Here is a 12,929-nt window from a genome sequence, read left to right as displayed (position 1 = left end):
GATTCCTGAAGGGAATGTTTTGGCAGTGCACATAAATCATAGGCATAGTTACAATAGTCGGCAATATCTCCGCATGATATAGCCTCATTGGCAAGCTGGTCAGCACGTTCATTTCCAGAAATTCCAGTGTGACCTGGTACCCAGGAAAACACCACTGAATAGCCTTTTTCATTACAAGTAAGCAGGAGGTTTCTAATTTTTAAAATAACATGGCTTATCTGGTCAGACTTAAATGGAAATCTAGATAAAGCTTGCAGAGCACTCATAGAGTCGGTAAATATGATAGATTCCTTAAGTTTGGCAAGAAGAATATATTCAACAGATTTTAACAAACCAAAGCATTCTCCAGTAAATACTGATGATTCCGGTGGAAGTTTTATTTTCTGGACAATATTATATTGAACATGAAAAACTCCAACTCCAACCGGGCCATCCGGTGAATGCTTAGAAGCATCACTATACATATAATGAAAATCAGAAAATTTATTTTCTTTTAATATGTTTACATATTGAGGAGCTTCCAACTGGTTTCTTGGAATACCTGGATTAATTCTAACATCCGGAGAGATTATTAATGCATTATATTTAGAATAAAAAGTAGGATAGCAATATGTACTATAGATCGGCGCTTGTATGGAGCAAAACATTCGATAGCTTTTGATAAGACACGGGGCAGATTTATGGGACCAGTACGAACAAGTATCTATAAATTCTAAGAGGAGTTGAAGTTTATCACGTAAAGGATGCTGTGAAAATTGCATAGCTTTAAATAGATACCTATCAGCTAGAAATTGTCGTCTTAAACATAGAGGGGATTCAACGCACTCTATTTGCATAGCATTGATAGGAGTAGATTTCATAGCACCAAGGATGATCCTTAGCGCTTTTGCCTGCACGCTATCTAATTTCCTAAGAGCAACGGCACTACAGGGCTCTAGAATAAAAGTGGCATAATCTAATAAGCTACGAATAAGGGCATTATAAATAAGACGCAAGGAAAAAGAATGAGCACCCCACCAGACACCGGTTAGACACCTGATCATATTTAAGTTTTTTTCACACTTAGCTACAATATAGTTACAGTGAGGAACTCCAGTAAGTCTGGAGTCTAAAATAACGCCCAAGAATTTCGCTTCAGACTTTACAGGGATAGGATTATCCCTATAAAGGACGTTGAAATCGGGATAGATTCTCCGTCTAGAAAATAGAACAACAGTGCTTTTATTAACAGACAATTCCAGTCCGTGGACATCTAACCAGTAATTTAGCTTTTTAAGAGTTGTAGTTAAACAGTTACTAGAATTTTCAATACACTTATCCGATTTGTATAAGAGTAGATCATCAGCATATTGCAAAATATTTACATCAGAGTTTAATGATTTTTCTAAATCATATGTATAAATATTATACAGTAATGGACTGAGGACGGACCCCTGGGGTAAACCTCTCCATGCCAGCCTTGAAAGTTGAGTACCGTTATGTAGGTCTAATTTAATACACCTCTCAGAAAGCATATTGATAATAAATGTAATTAATAATTGTGGTACATGGAGGTCATGAAGTTTTCTATGCATAACTGAGATCAGCACATTATCATACGCTGAGCTGATATCAAGAAAGGCCGCAAGAACCGACTCATTACTCGAGAAAGCTAGCCGAATATCCGAAACCAAAATACTAATATTGTCTGTGGTACTACGGCCTTTTCTGAATCCCAGCTGATTAGCTGTCAAAATATTATTATTTTCAATGAAAAATTCTAACCTGTTTTTAACAAGATGCTCAGCTATTTTAGCAAGAACAGAGGATAGGGCTATTGGGCGAAAAGAAGAAACATCAGAGGCTGGTTTGTTTGGTTTTAACAGTAAAGCTAGGAATGAAAACTTTGTAAGAGAGGCCCACTATCAATGAGCTCTCAGTAAACAAGTTGGCATCCTCATAATTGGAAAAAGCCATGGACATTCTATTTCTGCCTATGCGTTTTAAACTGCCATTAACAATATTATTTATTTTATATTTTTTCAAATCTTTGCCAAACTGTATTGGATGCAAAGTTATTGGATCATTTGGGGATGAGGTGATTCTTTGTATGTGGACAGTGAAAGGGCCGGAATCTGTGCTAACATACTTTCTAGGTAGTGGTTGTGAGAGACCCGAGGCAGTGGGTTGAGTCATGTTGGCACCAGTATTGACCGGTGGGGCATGGCTTTTAGGAGGTAACATATTTTTGCTCTCATCTTTAATATCATCTAAAACAATTGGAATAATTTTTCCGTCAGAATCTTCGCACTGACATGCTTGGGCATACAATTTTCCATCCTTACTCTTTCGTTTTTTACAGTTGCAATGACGACACCTTTTTCGCGGTTTCGTGCGTTTACGTTGTGAAGCAGGAACAAAGCCATCCTCAGTGTCCATTGACGAATCATCAATGACTATGTTATATCCTACAGGAGGTCCAGGGCCAGGCCCCGGACCTCCGGGGTCGTCCGGGGGATCGACTCCCATATAAAGAAAAAAAACTTACCAACTCTCAATAATTAATACATACACTAATAATAACACAAAATAATAAAATAAATATCTAGAAACAATTTACTAAATACTCTTAAACACTAAATTCCTTATCTGATCCACTTTTTTCAATAATTAAAAATTAAAATCTAAAAACCACGTCTGCCAAATTCGAAGTTTCCCGCGCTTTTCAGGTACTGCTCTTTATGTTTGTAGTGCGCACAGATAACCTATGGGTCTGTACTAGAGTACATGTCATTATTAATTTAGTCTTGTACTGTTGTCTGTCAGTGTCATGCTCTTAATTCTGTGATCGGACTATGGAGGGTAGAGGTAAGGAGAGTCATCTTATATGGGAGAAAAGTTGAAAAAGTGTCCAGTTGTTGCGCTAAATAACAGTTCAAAAATCCTCCACAATGGCGCTGGTGGATGCACAGGGTATGGTATGAATGTAGCAATCGTAGATGAATTGAAGTATGCCGAGTTAAAAAATTTAATGTCATTATCGACTAAAGTAGTTAATTATTGAGAATTTCAACAACTTACGTTGTACAAAATATTGTGGTAAATATAACCTTACTTCCTTGTATCTCCATACTTCCTTGTTTATTTTTCAAGCCTACTCTAACAATATTTATATTTGGCGCTTCTTTTAAGAGTTACCCTGATGCAAATGTGGCGCCATCCTAATTTAATACATTTTGACGACACTTTTTCATATACACAGATGACTCTCCTTACCTCTACCCTCCATAGATCGGACTCTCGGAGTTCCCAATATACATTTACTATTTGTCTCGGAGGCGCTACTAGTGGTAGCGACCAGCGACTAGCAAGTGCACTGTTGATGCATTGGTTTTCATTGCATGATTGCACGGCGCACGCATATTGATTGATCCGCACACAGCAGGGTGTGCAAAAAATAGTAAATCCATAAAAGTTCATCAGTTAACATATGACAGTCTAGAAAAAGTTAATTGTCGAGCCCAAGAAACCACCGTTTCAGGATTGTTATTTTACTACGCATTCAGTCTACATGGTTCAAACGGCGCAAATAATTGGTGAAAACCAACCAAGTTTACTGTCTCCAAATACAGATCCCATATCAGTCCAAATGGCCGAACCGACGGAGGAAATGCCCCTGATCGCCATAGAACCGGTAAATTTGTAGCGTTAGATGTACGAATATTCATTATTTAGAAATACCACTAGTCATCGATGTATACAACAGAACAGATGTTTTCAAAAATCAATAAATAGTTAAAATGATTTAAATTAAGTAGTTAAAATAAAGTATATAAAATAAGCTAATGAAAGAGATCAGAAATTGTGCTAATGAAATTTTCCCTATACAAACTCCATCCATCATCTCCAACCTAATCATATCCCTACCCACTTCATTGATTTGTTGCAAATTTAACCTTTTTCCTGTTTGCTTGGATTGTAAGGTTCATAGCATGATTTTATTTATCGTTTACAACAATTGTGACATAAACTGTGATTAAGGAAACTACTAGGACTTGTTTTATGGGGGAGACTGCCGCCTAGAAATACATCCCCAAGAGAACAAAAACAAACACTCTTTACACAAATCTGAAAATAACTTATAATAAATGTGCTTTATTCACACTGCATGATTTTCTGTGAACCACTGCAATGCAAGACTTATAATAATGGCGATGATTTTACTTTCAGGAGAAGATGCTCAACAGCTGGAAGGGCACTATAAAACTGTGTGCTCTGATTGCTCTCTGCTGCGTGGTGTACAGCTATCTGCACATTTCCATTAAAACATTCTTGATCAAGAGCAAAAGGCTGGAGAAGATTGGTGTTATGGTAAGCATATCAGTGAACATTTACCAATCATTAGTTGCCCAAATGTTATACGGATTGTAACTATCAAATAAATATGATTTGTTACTTACTTTTTCCATTTAAAATTCAGAGGTTCCAATCTCAGGATGGCCTAAGATTTGTAACATATTTAATTTTTTGTTTAAATTCTTGGTTTAACCTTGAATGATTAAAGTTTTAATTTAGGATCTAGAAGAAAGAAGATGGATCATTCATTCTATTACGTTTGTTAGTAGCAATCTTTATGGCAACTTTTTTTTCAGGTTGTGGCAACTGAGAAGATGCTACAAAATCTGTATGATCTAGATCAGAACCTAGCTGGTGACCTTGAAGAACTGAATGACTTCTATCTAGACTATTAGTGTATAACATTGAAAGGGTAGAGAGGTAAAACAATTTCTCATGTAATCCAAAAATATTTCATTTTGATTGTTTTTTTTATTTTGCATGAGGGGGGGGATTTTTGTGACCAATGGTCACCCTTAGGAAATCAACCTCCATTATTGTGTCTTTGCAATATTAAAAACTATTACTTTGGTGACATTCCATCTTTTGCCTGCAAAATGAGTGGAAAAAGAATGTTCAAGAAGAACTAGTCAAAAATAGGTACCTAACTATGCTAGTCTTGAAGAAAATATTGCTACTTAACATAAATATTTTTTAATTTCCAGAGTTTATGTCTGTCTTGGTTCTATTTTAGGGTTTTATTTAAATGACATGTTATTTTAAAAATGACAAACTGTGTGTAATATAATTACAAAAGTAAGCTTGTAAGATTTAAGCAGAGTTAACTTAATTTTTATAGTTTTATAGTTGTTTTAAAACCTGTGATATTATAATGTGTGCTATGTGCACATCTACTAGGGCCCCTTACTTATATATTAAGGGTGTCATCTCTGCGGTAACATTTCTTCTACTTGTAGTTCTATACTTTGATTTAATATGTTACTGTTATGCTCTATACCAAAGAAATAAAGACATTAAAAATCACTTTTTTATTTTTCATAATACATATATTACAAATTTAATAAAATATGAAACATGTTGTTATTAAATTAAAATGATAATTTTTTAATTCAGATAAAAAATTGGAGCTACCATATGGTTACACTGTGTGCAAACCATCTCTCGTCTCAATACACAACAGGTTAAATTTGACATAATGAGGACCTCCCTGGCGCAGTTTTTTACTTTATTGTACGGTAATACGGTCCTATTTTAAATGGAGCTAGTGAATTGCTGAGGCATTTTGAATTCAGTGGAGGAAGTGCGAGAGGCCGTTGTCGAGCGCTCGGCACTCGGCGCGCTCCAGCACGGCGCCGGGCGCGCAGAGCCAGGGGTCGCGCGAGCGGCGCTGCCACGCGCGCAGGCGGTCGCGGAGGGAACTCTCCGCCGCCTCTACAGACGGCTTGCCTGGAACATTGCCTTCACTCCAACCACTCTGTGCGTTTTCATTTCCGGGGAACATATTTAGCACGAAATCATATTCAACCCATTACCTAACTACAGGACACGGGTCTCCTCTCAGAATGAGAAGGGTCGAGGCCTTAGTCTACCACGCTAGCCTAGGGCGGATTGGTAAACTTCACACGCCGCTGTTGAGGACATTATGGAGTATTCTCAGGCATGCAGGTTTCCTCACGATGATTTCCTTCGCCGTTTAAAGCAAGTGATGTTTACATTGCTTGAAAAGCAAGTGGAACGTGCCGGGGCTCGAACTCGGTCTTCACGAAAGGAAAACCAAAGTCTATCAAATAAATGATTTTATAATCTTACTGCAATCACAAGCAGGTATGGAATTTTATCCGAAATAAACATTATTATTGTTATATTGTAGTATAATAGAAGTCAGCGGATAAGAGTGAGAAGACATCTTCATGCTATGACCAACAATTATTTTAAGAGAAAAATTAGAGAAACCATTATGTTTTTAAAATAAAATCTCTGGAAAATCCGAAGAACGTTGTTTCAACCTTAGCCCAATGACAGGTGTGAGGCGACAGCAAACTATGTAACAGTCATTTAATAAAAATACATGTTACAGCATCTACAATACTAACTCTTATTTGATTAAAGCAAATAGGTACAAATTATGGCAAAAATATTTCTTGAAACAGTGTTAGTTACCGTGTAAGTTCTTGAGTTCTAGAGGATCAGCGCGTAGGTCGTACAACTCCCACTGCGGGCGGTAGTAGTACTGCTTGAGGGTCTTATACCATGGCAAAGGCTGCTTACTGCGAGTGCGATTCAAGATATCCTGTCAATACATTTTATAGTTTTGCCTTCATGAAATAAATTTGAATTATGTTAACACAATGTTAATATGTTTGTATGTTTGTACAATAATAAGATTACAAAATACAAGTCAATTTTCTTCTTCTTTTTTTGATTTATGGCTTTTCGTAATGCACAATTCAATTTTATCGTTATGCCATGAAATATGTCATTACATAAACAAATAGAAAAAAAAATTATACTGACATATCACTCTCTTCTTTTGATTTATGGCTTTTCGTAATAATGACATATTATCCTCATACAAAAAAATACTTGCCATAGGTCAAAACCAAAGAAAAAAAATGTAATTGGAGATAAAATATAATTTTTATTAATACATAACTATAACCTAAAATAAACTATTTAAAAACTAAATAAAATCTAAAACGTCCTCGAAACCACCGCAGCGAGGCACAGTTCCTAAGATGCTGGCAGCATTTCCCCTTTGGATGGCCAAGGTAACTGCCCGCTCTAGGATCACCGGTAGACTCGATAACCCTTTTCGATAATTCTTTGAAAAGGTCTCTTGCCTCCGGACCCCACGGTCCCAAAGTCTCTACTCCAAAAGGCACAAAAATGAAGCTGCTATCCAGGTTTTCATATTTACGCCTCTTGGCCTGCTCGGCACTGGAAGCAGCCGCACCTACCATTGACGAAGTGGCCTGGATGTGTGATGCAGCTAGGGTATCAACACAAGTTGCATCCCACAGAAGTGACCTTCCAAGCCTCCAAGGTATGAGCGTCATACCATCAGGTCTCTTGCCATCGCTCCGCGCCAAACCAATAGGTTCTAATACAGCTGGTACGTGAGCGGTAGCTAGAGAACGTCGGATGATGTCGTTGATGGTGCTATGGCGAGAGAAGCGACCAGCGCTTCTTGAACAGGAGAGTCCATGTTGACCGTAGGTGTCAACGCTGTCACCGCAGTGGCATCGATGAGGCTGAATTATAGAGGCGCCAAGCCTAAGACCAATCACAACCGATAGAGTGGTGTGGTCTAACATAGTGCCCAGGTTAGCTGAAGGGAGAGCATGTAGCCAGTAGCCGGACTCCTTAGCAGAGAGAGCGAGAAAACGAGCACGGTCTCTTTTAGATGGCATTTGGTCTAAAAGTGTGTCAAAAGATTTTTTGCAAATAATGTCGTCCCACTGTATCTGTGAAGAAAAAGAAACCAGCAAAATACTGGGACTAAGAGCAGACCAACTATTTCTTGCCTCTGCCAAGTATGACACTTCTATGGAACCCAAAGAATTGGATATAATTTTTTGAAAAAGAGTGTGTGTACTGTACACAGAGGAAAGAAAAGCTGGCAGCGAAAAACTTGAAATTTTGCGAATTCCAAGACCGCCATACCCTATCGGAAGTGAGGCCTGGGTCCATGCCTGATTACTTATGGGACAATTTAAAATATTAACAAGAATATCTTTAAGGAAGATATGACCTTGATTTTCATTGTGCTAATCCAGAACTGAACAGAGAAATCTTAATATCTTTTAAATTACAACATCACAGAAACAATATTTAGCCCATTGAAATAGAACTGTCGCCAGATTGCAAGGTTCAATATAGCAACTATTTCTTGGTAAGTACCTAAATACATTCAGATATCTACATGGCGGTGGGGTGTAATTTTATTTTAATTATTAATTGATTCACCTGGAAAGTAGGGGACACATACAGGTCCTGGTCGATGGGGAAGGGCATGCCGTAGTTGAGGTTGTGTATGAGCTTGTAGCGGCGCGAGCGTACTGCACGCATCGGATAGTACATGGTGACTTCGTGGTGGGTCTGCGACGCGAACACCACGTCACTTTCACTGGGCTTTGGCTCTGGAGATATAAACTGAACATATATCAACGTCTCTAGGATCTAACTCCAACATTTTTGATATATCTTAGTAGCAGCACAGAGTAATGAAGAATGCATTGATAGATTTAAAGCCATTATTTAACAGTTGCTAAGCATTTTTATACATAGGATAGGCACATGATATACTGAGCGAGGGTCGGAATTTACCCAGTCAGGCTTGTTTGCCTTCCGCCTGATAAAATATAACACAATAATAATTTGAAACAAATTCACCTTTTTCTAGAATTGGTAACAAACTTCTAGGTTCGCCTTCCCCCCATATATCATTACTCATTTCTTGTTCCTCCTTAACACCGAACCAGTCTAGCACGGTAGGCGCGATGTCCAGCAAACTGACCATAGCTCCGGACGCTTCGTTCTTCCTCGCGTTCGGTTCAGGTGAGGACATTATCAGAGGCTCCCGGAGACCGGGGTCGTACAGGTTAGTCCGACCTGACGGGAATGGTATGCCGTTGTCCGATGTGTAAATCACTAATGTATTATCATTATGACCAGCAGCTTCTATTTCTTTAAGAATCAAAGCGACACCTGTATAAAAAACACTATATTACTACTTTACACTATACCTATTCATTGTGATTGTTATTTTTTTTTTATATTTACATAGTCGTTTAATTTTACAAGTGGATCCGGTTGCGATCAGATTCCAGTATTTCGTTTGTTTTAAAACAATGCATGTACCTACCTTGATCTAACCGTGACATGGTAGTATATTGTGCCGCGACATCCCTTCGCGCTGCTTCGGTGTCCTTTAAAAAATATTAAGGAAATAAGAATGACAATTTGAGCATGATATTTTGCAAGAAGTTTTCTCTTTGCCAATCAAAATATCCGAGATAAAACAAAGTCGACAGATCCTAAATTTAATTGGACGATCTTTAACAGAAGTGTACTCAAGGCTTCTCTTTAACATTGTAATCGTAATCATTTTAACCAAAATTTTTTCTTAAATAAAGAGGTATCAAAATTAACATAATAAAATGCATTTCGTGCACAGTTTAATACCTAGGATAAATAGGAGCATTGTTTTTTTCGAAGAGTAAATGCTGTTGGAGCAGAATAGCAACGACAGTTTCAATGGCGTTTTAAGCAGAAATGGATGCATATTAGAGGTTTTTTACCTGCACGTGGTACGGCAGCTGTACCTCATCCCACTGGTAGTACCACGGCGTCCAGTCCGGGATACGTCCGGTGCCAGGCTCGCCAGAACCGAACCGCTCACAGAACGGGCCCCACTCGGGGTGACTGTGCCCGCATCGGTGGGGATCGTGGAAGCCAACGAGGAGGAAGAATGGTCTACACATAACACATTATTTGTTTTTTTTATCTACCTAATTACTTGCTGCGTCCTCATAGCTCGAATGGCACGACTTTTCATAAGGATTTGTAAAATAAATCAAGGAAGAATAAATAAATACTAAGTTAAAATAGACAATAAATAGGTACACTAGATAGGTGTTGTTAAATTGCAATATGTTTATTTTTATTAGGATTGCTGGCCTCGCCAGTTCATCATTAATGGTTCATAAACCCGTTACTGGCCCGCTACAGGGCATAGATCTTCTCCCACAATGAGAAGCGGTTAAGGTCATAGCCCGCCAAGCTGGCCCAGTGTGGATTGGTGCCGGTACATATCGTATTAATTAATAGACATACTCACGGTGCTTGCAATGTATGTCTGCTTGAAATAATCGATTTTAAAACAAAATAATCTTATATATCGTACTTGTTTTGTTTATTAGCTTCAGCCAGAAAGTCGCGAGCGAGAAGCTTCATGTACGTTATGTTACGTCCAACCTGATTAACGTTGTTATTCTCTTCGGTTTGTTCAAAGTCGAAGCGGTATACATCGCGGGGACCGACATGCTTTTTTCCAATTATACCTAAAATTAATAATTAGATCTTGTTTAAACAAACAATCTTTTGATTTGATATGCATTTACGAAAAACTACTCGGATGTACATAGTGTTTTCTGAAACCATGCATTAAGCAGAATTCACCCTCATATTTAACTTCCGTGACGTAGGTACTGTACTGTCTGTACAGGGACAATATACGAGAACATACTCGTACACTTGTCATGAAAGTTTACTGAGGCGAAGCTAGCTAGCAGACTTTTTCTATTAATTTCATAATTATTTATTTTATTATATTATATAAACAACTCGCAATTCTCACCAGTGTAGACACCGATTTCGCTCAGCTTATTTGGCAAACTGGTTATATTGTCAAAAGAGTTGAAGTGGTGAACACCATGATGCAGCCCATACATCCCATTTTGATGACTTGGAGTTCCCGTCAGCAGTGATGCTCGACTGTGTGAAAAAATACTTTAAACACAACGACTTAAACAATAATTAGGTTATACATATAAAAAAAATCCTGGTAGGGTAGCGTTTATTTTAACATACGTTATTATTTATCAGACATATTATGCCAGATGTCGTTAGCGGGGTTAAAAATAAATAATATGGCTATGCTCAGATTTTTAATATAATATCTTAGTGCCTATCACTACAACTCTTTACGGAGTAAATGTTTACCTCGGAGAGCAGCTGCTGACTGATGTGAAGGCGTTGTTGAAGATGACGCCACGTTTAACGAGAGCATCGATGTTTGGTGTTTGGCAAATTTTGTTTAGATAAGCGCCGAGTTCAAAGCCGCCATCATCGGCTAAAAAAAACATTGATTAATAGATTTACAACCTTGCTATATTCTAGCAATATTTGTATTAATGGGTAATCCATACAATTTTTCCAACTTTGAATATCATAAAAGCGAAAGTGTGTCTGTTCGGTTGTTTTTTACCCACATTCTGCTATTATGATAGCACTACACTAATAATTGGTACAGTGATGGCTTGCATCCTGAAAACGGATATAGGTCATCATCCACAAATAACAAATTTTATGACAGAAATAATATAAAAGGTAATTTTTAGGTACCAAATAACCATACTATATTTTACAAGGTATTGTCGGGACCGGATGTAGATTAAATTGCATCTGTATCCTGGTTACAATTCAGTGACCTATTTGACGATACTGAAGGTTTTTTCTGTGTAATTACGAACGTCATCAATTTAAACTACTGGAAACATATTATGAAAGATTGGACTCTAGACATAATATTATGTTTAGTGTGTCATCGCCTTGGTTAGTCCCCCAGGCACATAGTTTCCGGGTTTTCTCATCTTGCTAATGGAGAATGCTTGCACATGCGAAATCAAGTAGCGAGGATAATCCATCAACAACTTGCTCATCAGTATGGCCTTATCGATTTTGAAATGCCTTACTACATGTAAGTACGACCCAGCATCAGTTCTTGATAATAGCATTACATTGCTCTAATGGGATCGAACGATTATCACTGACAGGTATATTACTACTACTTTGATATAGGGCTAGCTAGTCGTTACTATTCCAGACGATAATCTAGTAAAAGCTGAAAAGGAAAAAGTATCAATATACTTTGACCTTGCTCTCGAGATTACCGCCAAGTGGAGTGTTGAGTCAACAGTAATTGTTCCGTAAAGGGTCGTACACAGAAGGCAGTAGTTTTTGAAACGGCGCATATTGTGAGGAGGTTCCTCACTCTGGAGCCCAGCGCCGTTTGCTTGCGCAAACCCCCGCAAGCGGAGGAGTGCATTTTTTTAATAAATTTGAATTTTGAAGATTTTTATTTTATGTACCTAATTGTAGAAAAAAAATTATTATTAATAAATGATAGATAGATAAGTTATTTCATTTTGGAGACAATCTTGAGTAGATAAACCTTTCCCTTTTCTGCATTTTAATTGCATGAATAGGTATTCTAGGGAGATGATGAAAAATTAAAATTTAAATACGCACGTAACCACCCCTCGTTTACATCGATGAGTATTTATCCGCTAGGTTCATCCTTTTTATTGAAGTAGGTAAAACTTTTAAGCTGGCTTATAGGTAATAAATTGGCTACATTATTTTTTTTGGTTCTAACTGTACCTACTTTTAGTTGTCAATAATCGATATGTCAAACGGTCGCTAACCCTGTTGACCTTTAAATTAAAAGGGGTTAGTTTTATGTTTTTATTCTGGCAAACAAACGGATACATTGAAAATACGTTAATAATTGTAACTTGTAAGCTTACCAAGAAGTATTAGCACGTTTCGTGTATTATTAGCTAGCACCGTGTCTCTGATGACAAACAGCAGAATCGCGATAACAGTGCCCGGCGATCCAGCCATAATCTATATTATTTACGTTAACAAGGCAATAATGCCATGCGATTCTGTTTCTGACACTTTTGTTTTGAACTGAATCACATTCAGTGACGTGTCGAACCACGAAGTGTTTTTGTACAAGTGGCAGTGCAGTACAGTTTGCGATGAAAGGTTGTCCTAGTTTTTGACCTTATTTTTTGCCTCCAAAATTT

General features: G+C 37.7%; 2 protein-coding genes across 3 annotated transcripts; one reads left to right on the top strand and one right to left on the bottom strand.

Moving 5' to 3' along the window:
- The first annotated feature begins 3,311 nt into the window (after positions 1–3,311).
- On the top strand, positions 3,312–5,358 carry LOC120629097. Its single transcript, XM_039897857.1, has 3 exons — positions 3,312–3,673; positions 4,210–4,350; positions 4,632–5,358. Exons 1-3 carry the CDS (start codon positions 3,551–3,553, stop codon positions 4,728–4,730), a joined length of 363 nt encoding a protein of 120 aa, XP_039753791.1. The 5' UTR covers positions 3,312–3,550; the 3' UTR covers positions 4,731–5,358.
- Positions 5,359–5,441: 83 nt separating this feature from the next.
- On the bottom strand, positions 5,442–12,777 carry LOC120629093 (N-sulphoglucosamine sulphohydrolase). Of its 2 annotated transcripts, none has more exons than XM_039897854.1 (10): positions 12,645–12,777; positions 11,059–11,188; positions 10,694–10,830; positions 10,241–10,397; positions 9,636–9,810; positions 9,200–9,263; positions 8,728–9,042; positions 8,302–8,474; positions 6,496–6,625; positions 5,442–5,781 (listed from the first exon to the last, which is right to left on the bottom strand). In XM_039897854.1, the coding sequence occupies exons 1-10, from the start codon at positions 12,739–12,741 to the stop codon at positions 5,624–5,626; spliced, it is 1,536 nt and encodes a 511-aa protein (XP_039753788.1). In that variant the 5' UTR covers positions 12,742–12,777; the 3' UTR covers positions 5,442–5,623. The 2 variants fall into 2 exon arrangements, with proteins under 2 accessions (XP_039753788.1, XP_039753789.1); XM_039897855.1 differs by lacking the exon at positions 12,645–12,777 and adding an exon at positions 12,367–12,458.
- Between the last annotated feature and the right edge of the window lie 152 nt (positions 12,778–12,929).

Source organism: Pararge aegeria, chromosome 14, assembly GCF_905163445.1.
Source record: "Pararge aegeria chromosome 14, ilParAegt1.1, whole genome shotgun sequence".
Classification (NCBI taxonomy): Eukaryota; Metazoa; Arthropoda; class Insecta; order Lepidoptera; family Nymphalidae; genus Pararge; species Pararge aegeria.
Note: the sequence above shows the minus strand (reverse complement) of the source record. Positions and strands in the feature narration are given on the sequence as shown.

Bases quoted from the DNA above. Each gene is read 5' to 3' on its own strand.
- LOC120629093 (XM_039897854.1), bottom strand. From the start codon at position 12,741: ATGGCTGGATCGCCGGGCACTGTTATCGCGATTCTGCTGTTTGTCATC. The intron at 10,831-11,058 runs GTAAACATTTAC...TTTTTCACACAG, and splicing joins GTCAGCAGCTGCTCTCCGAG to TCGAGCATCACTGCTGACGG. The intron at 10,398-10,693 runs GTGAGAATTGCG...TATTAATTTTAG, and splicing joins CGAAATCGGTGTCTACACTG to GTATAATTGGAAAAAAGCAT.
- LOC120629097 (XM_039897857.1), top strand. From the start codon at position 3,551: ATGGTTCAAACGGCGCAAATAATTGGTGAAAACCAACCAAGTTTACTG. The intron at 3,674-4,209 runs GTAAATTTGTAG...TTTTACTTTCAG, and splicing joins CCCTGATCGCCATAGAACCG to GAGAAGATGCTCAACAGCTG. The intron at 4,351-4,631 runs GTAAGCATATCA...CTTTTTTTTCAG, and splicing joins TGGAGAAGATTGGTGTTATG to GTTGTGGCAACTGAGAAGAT.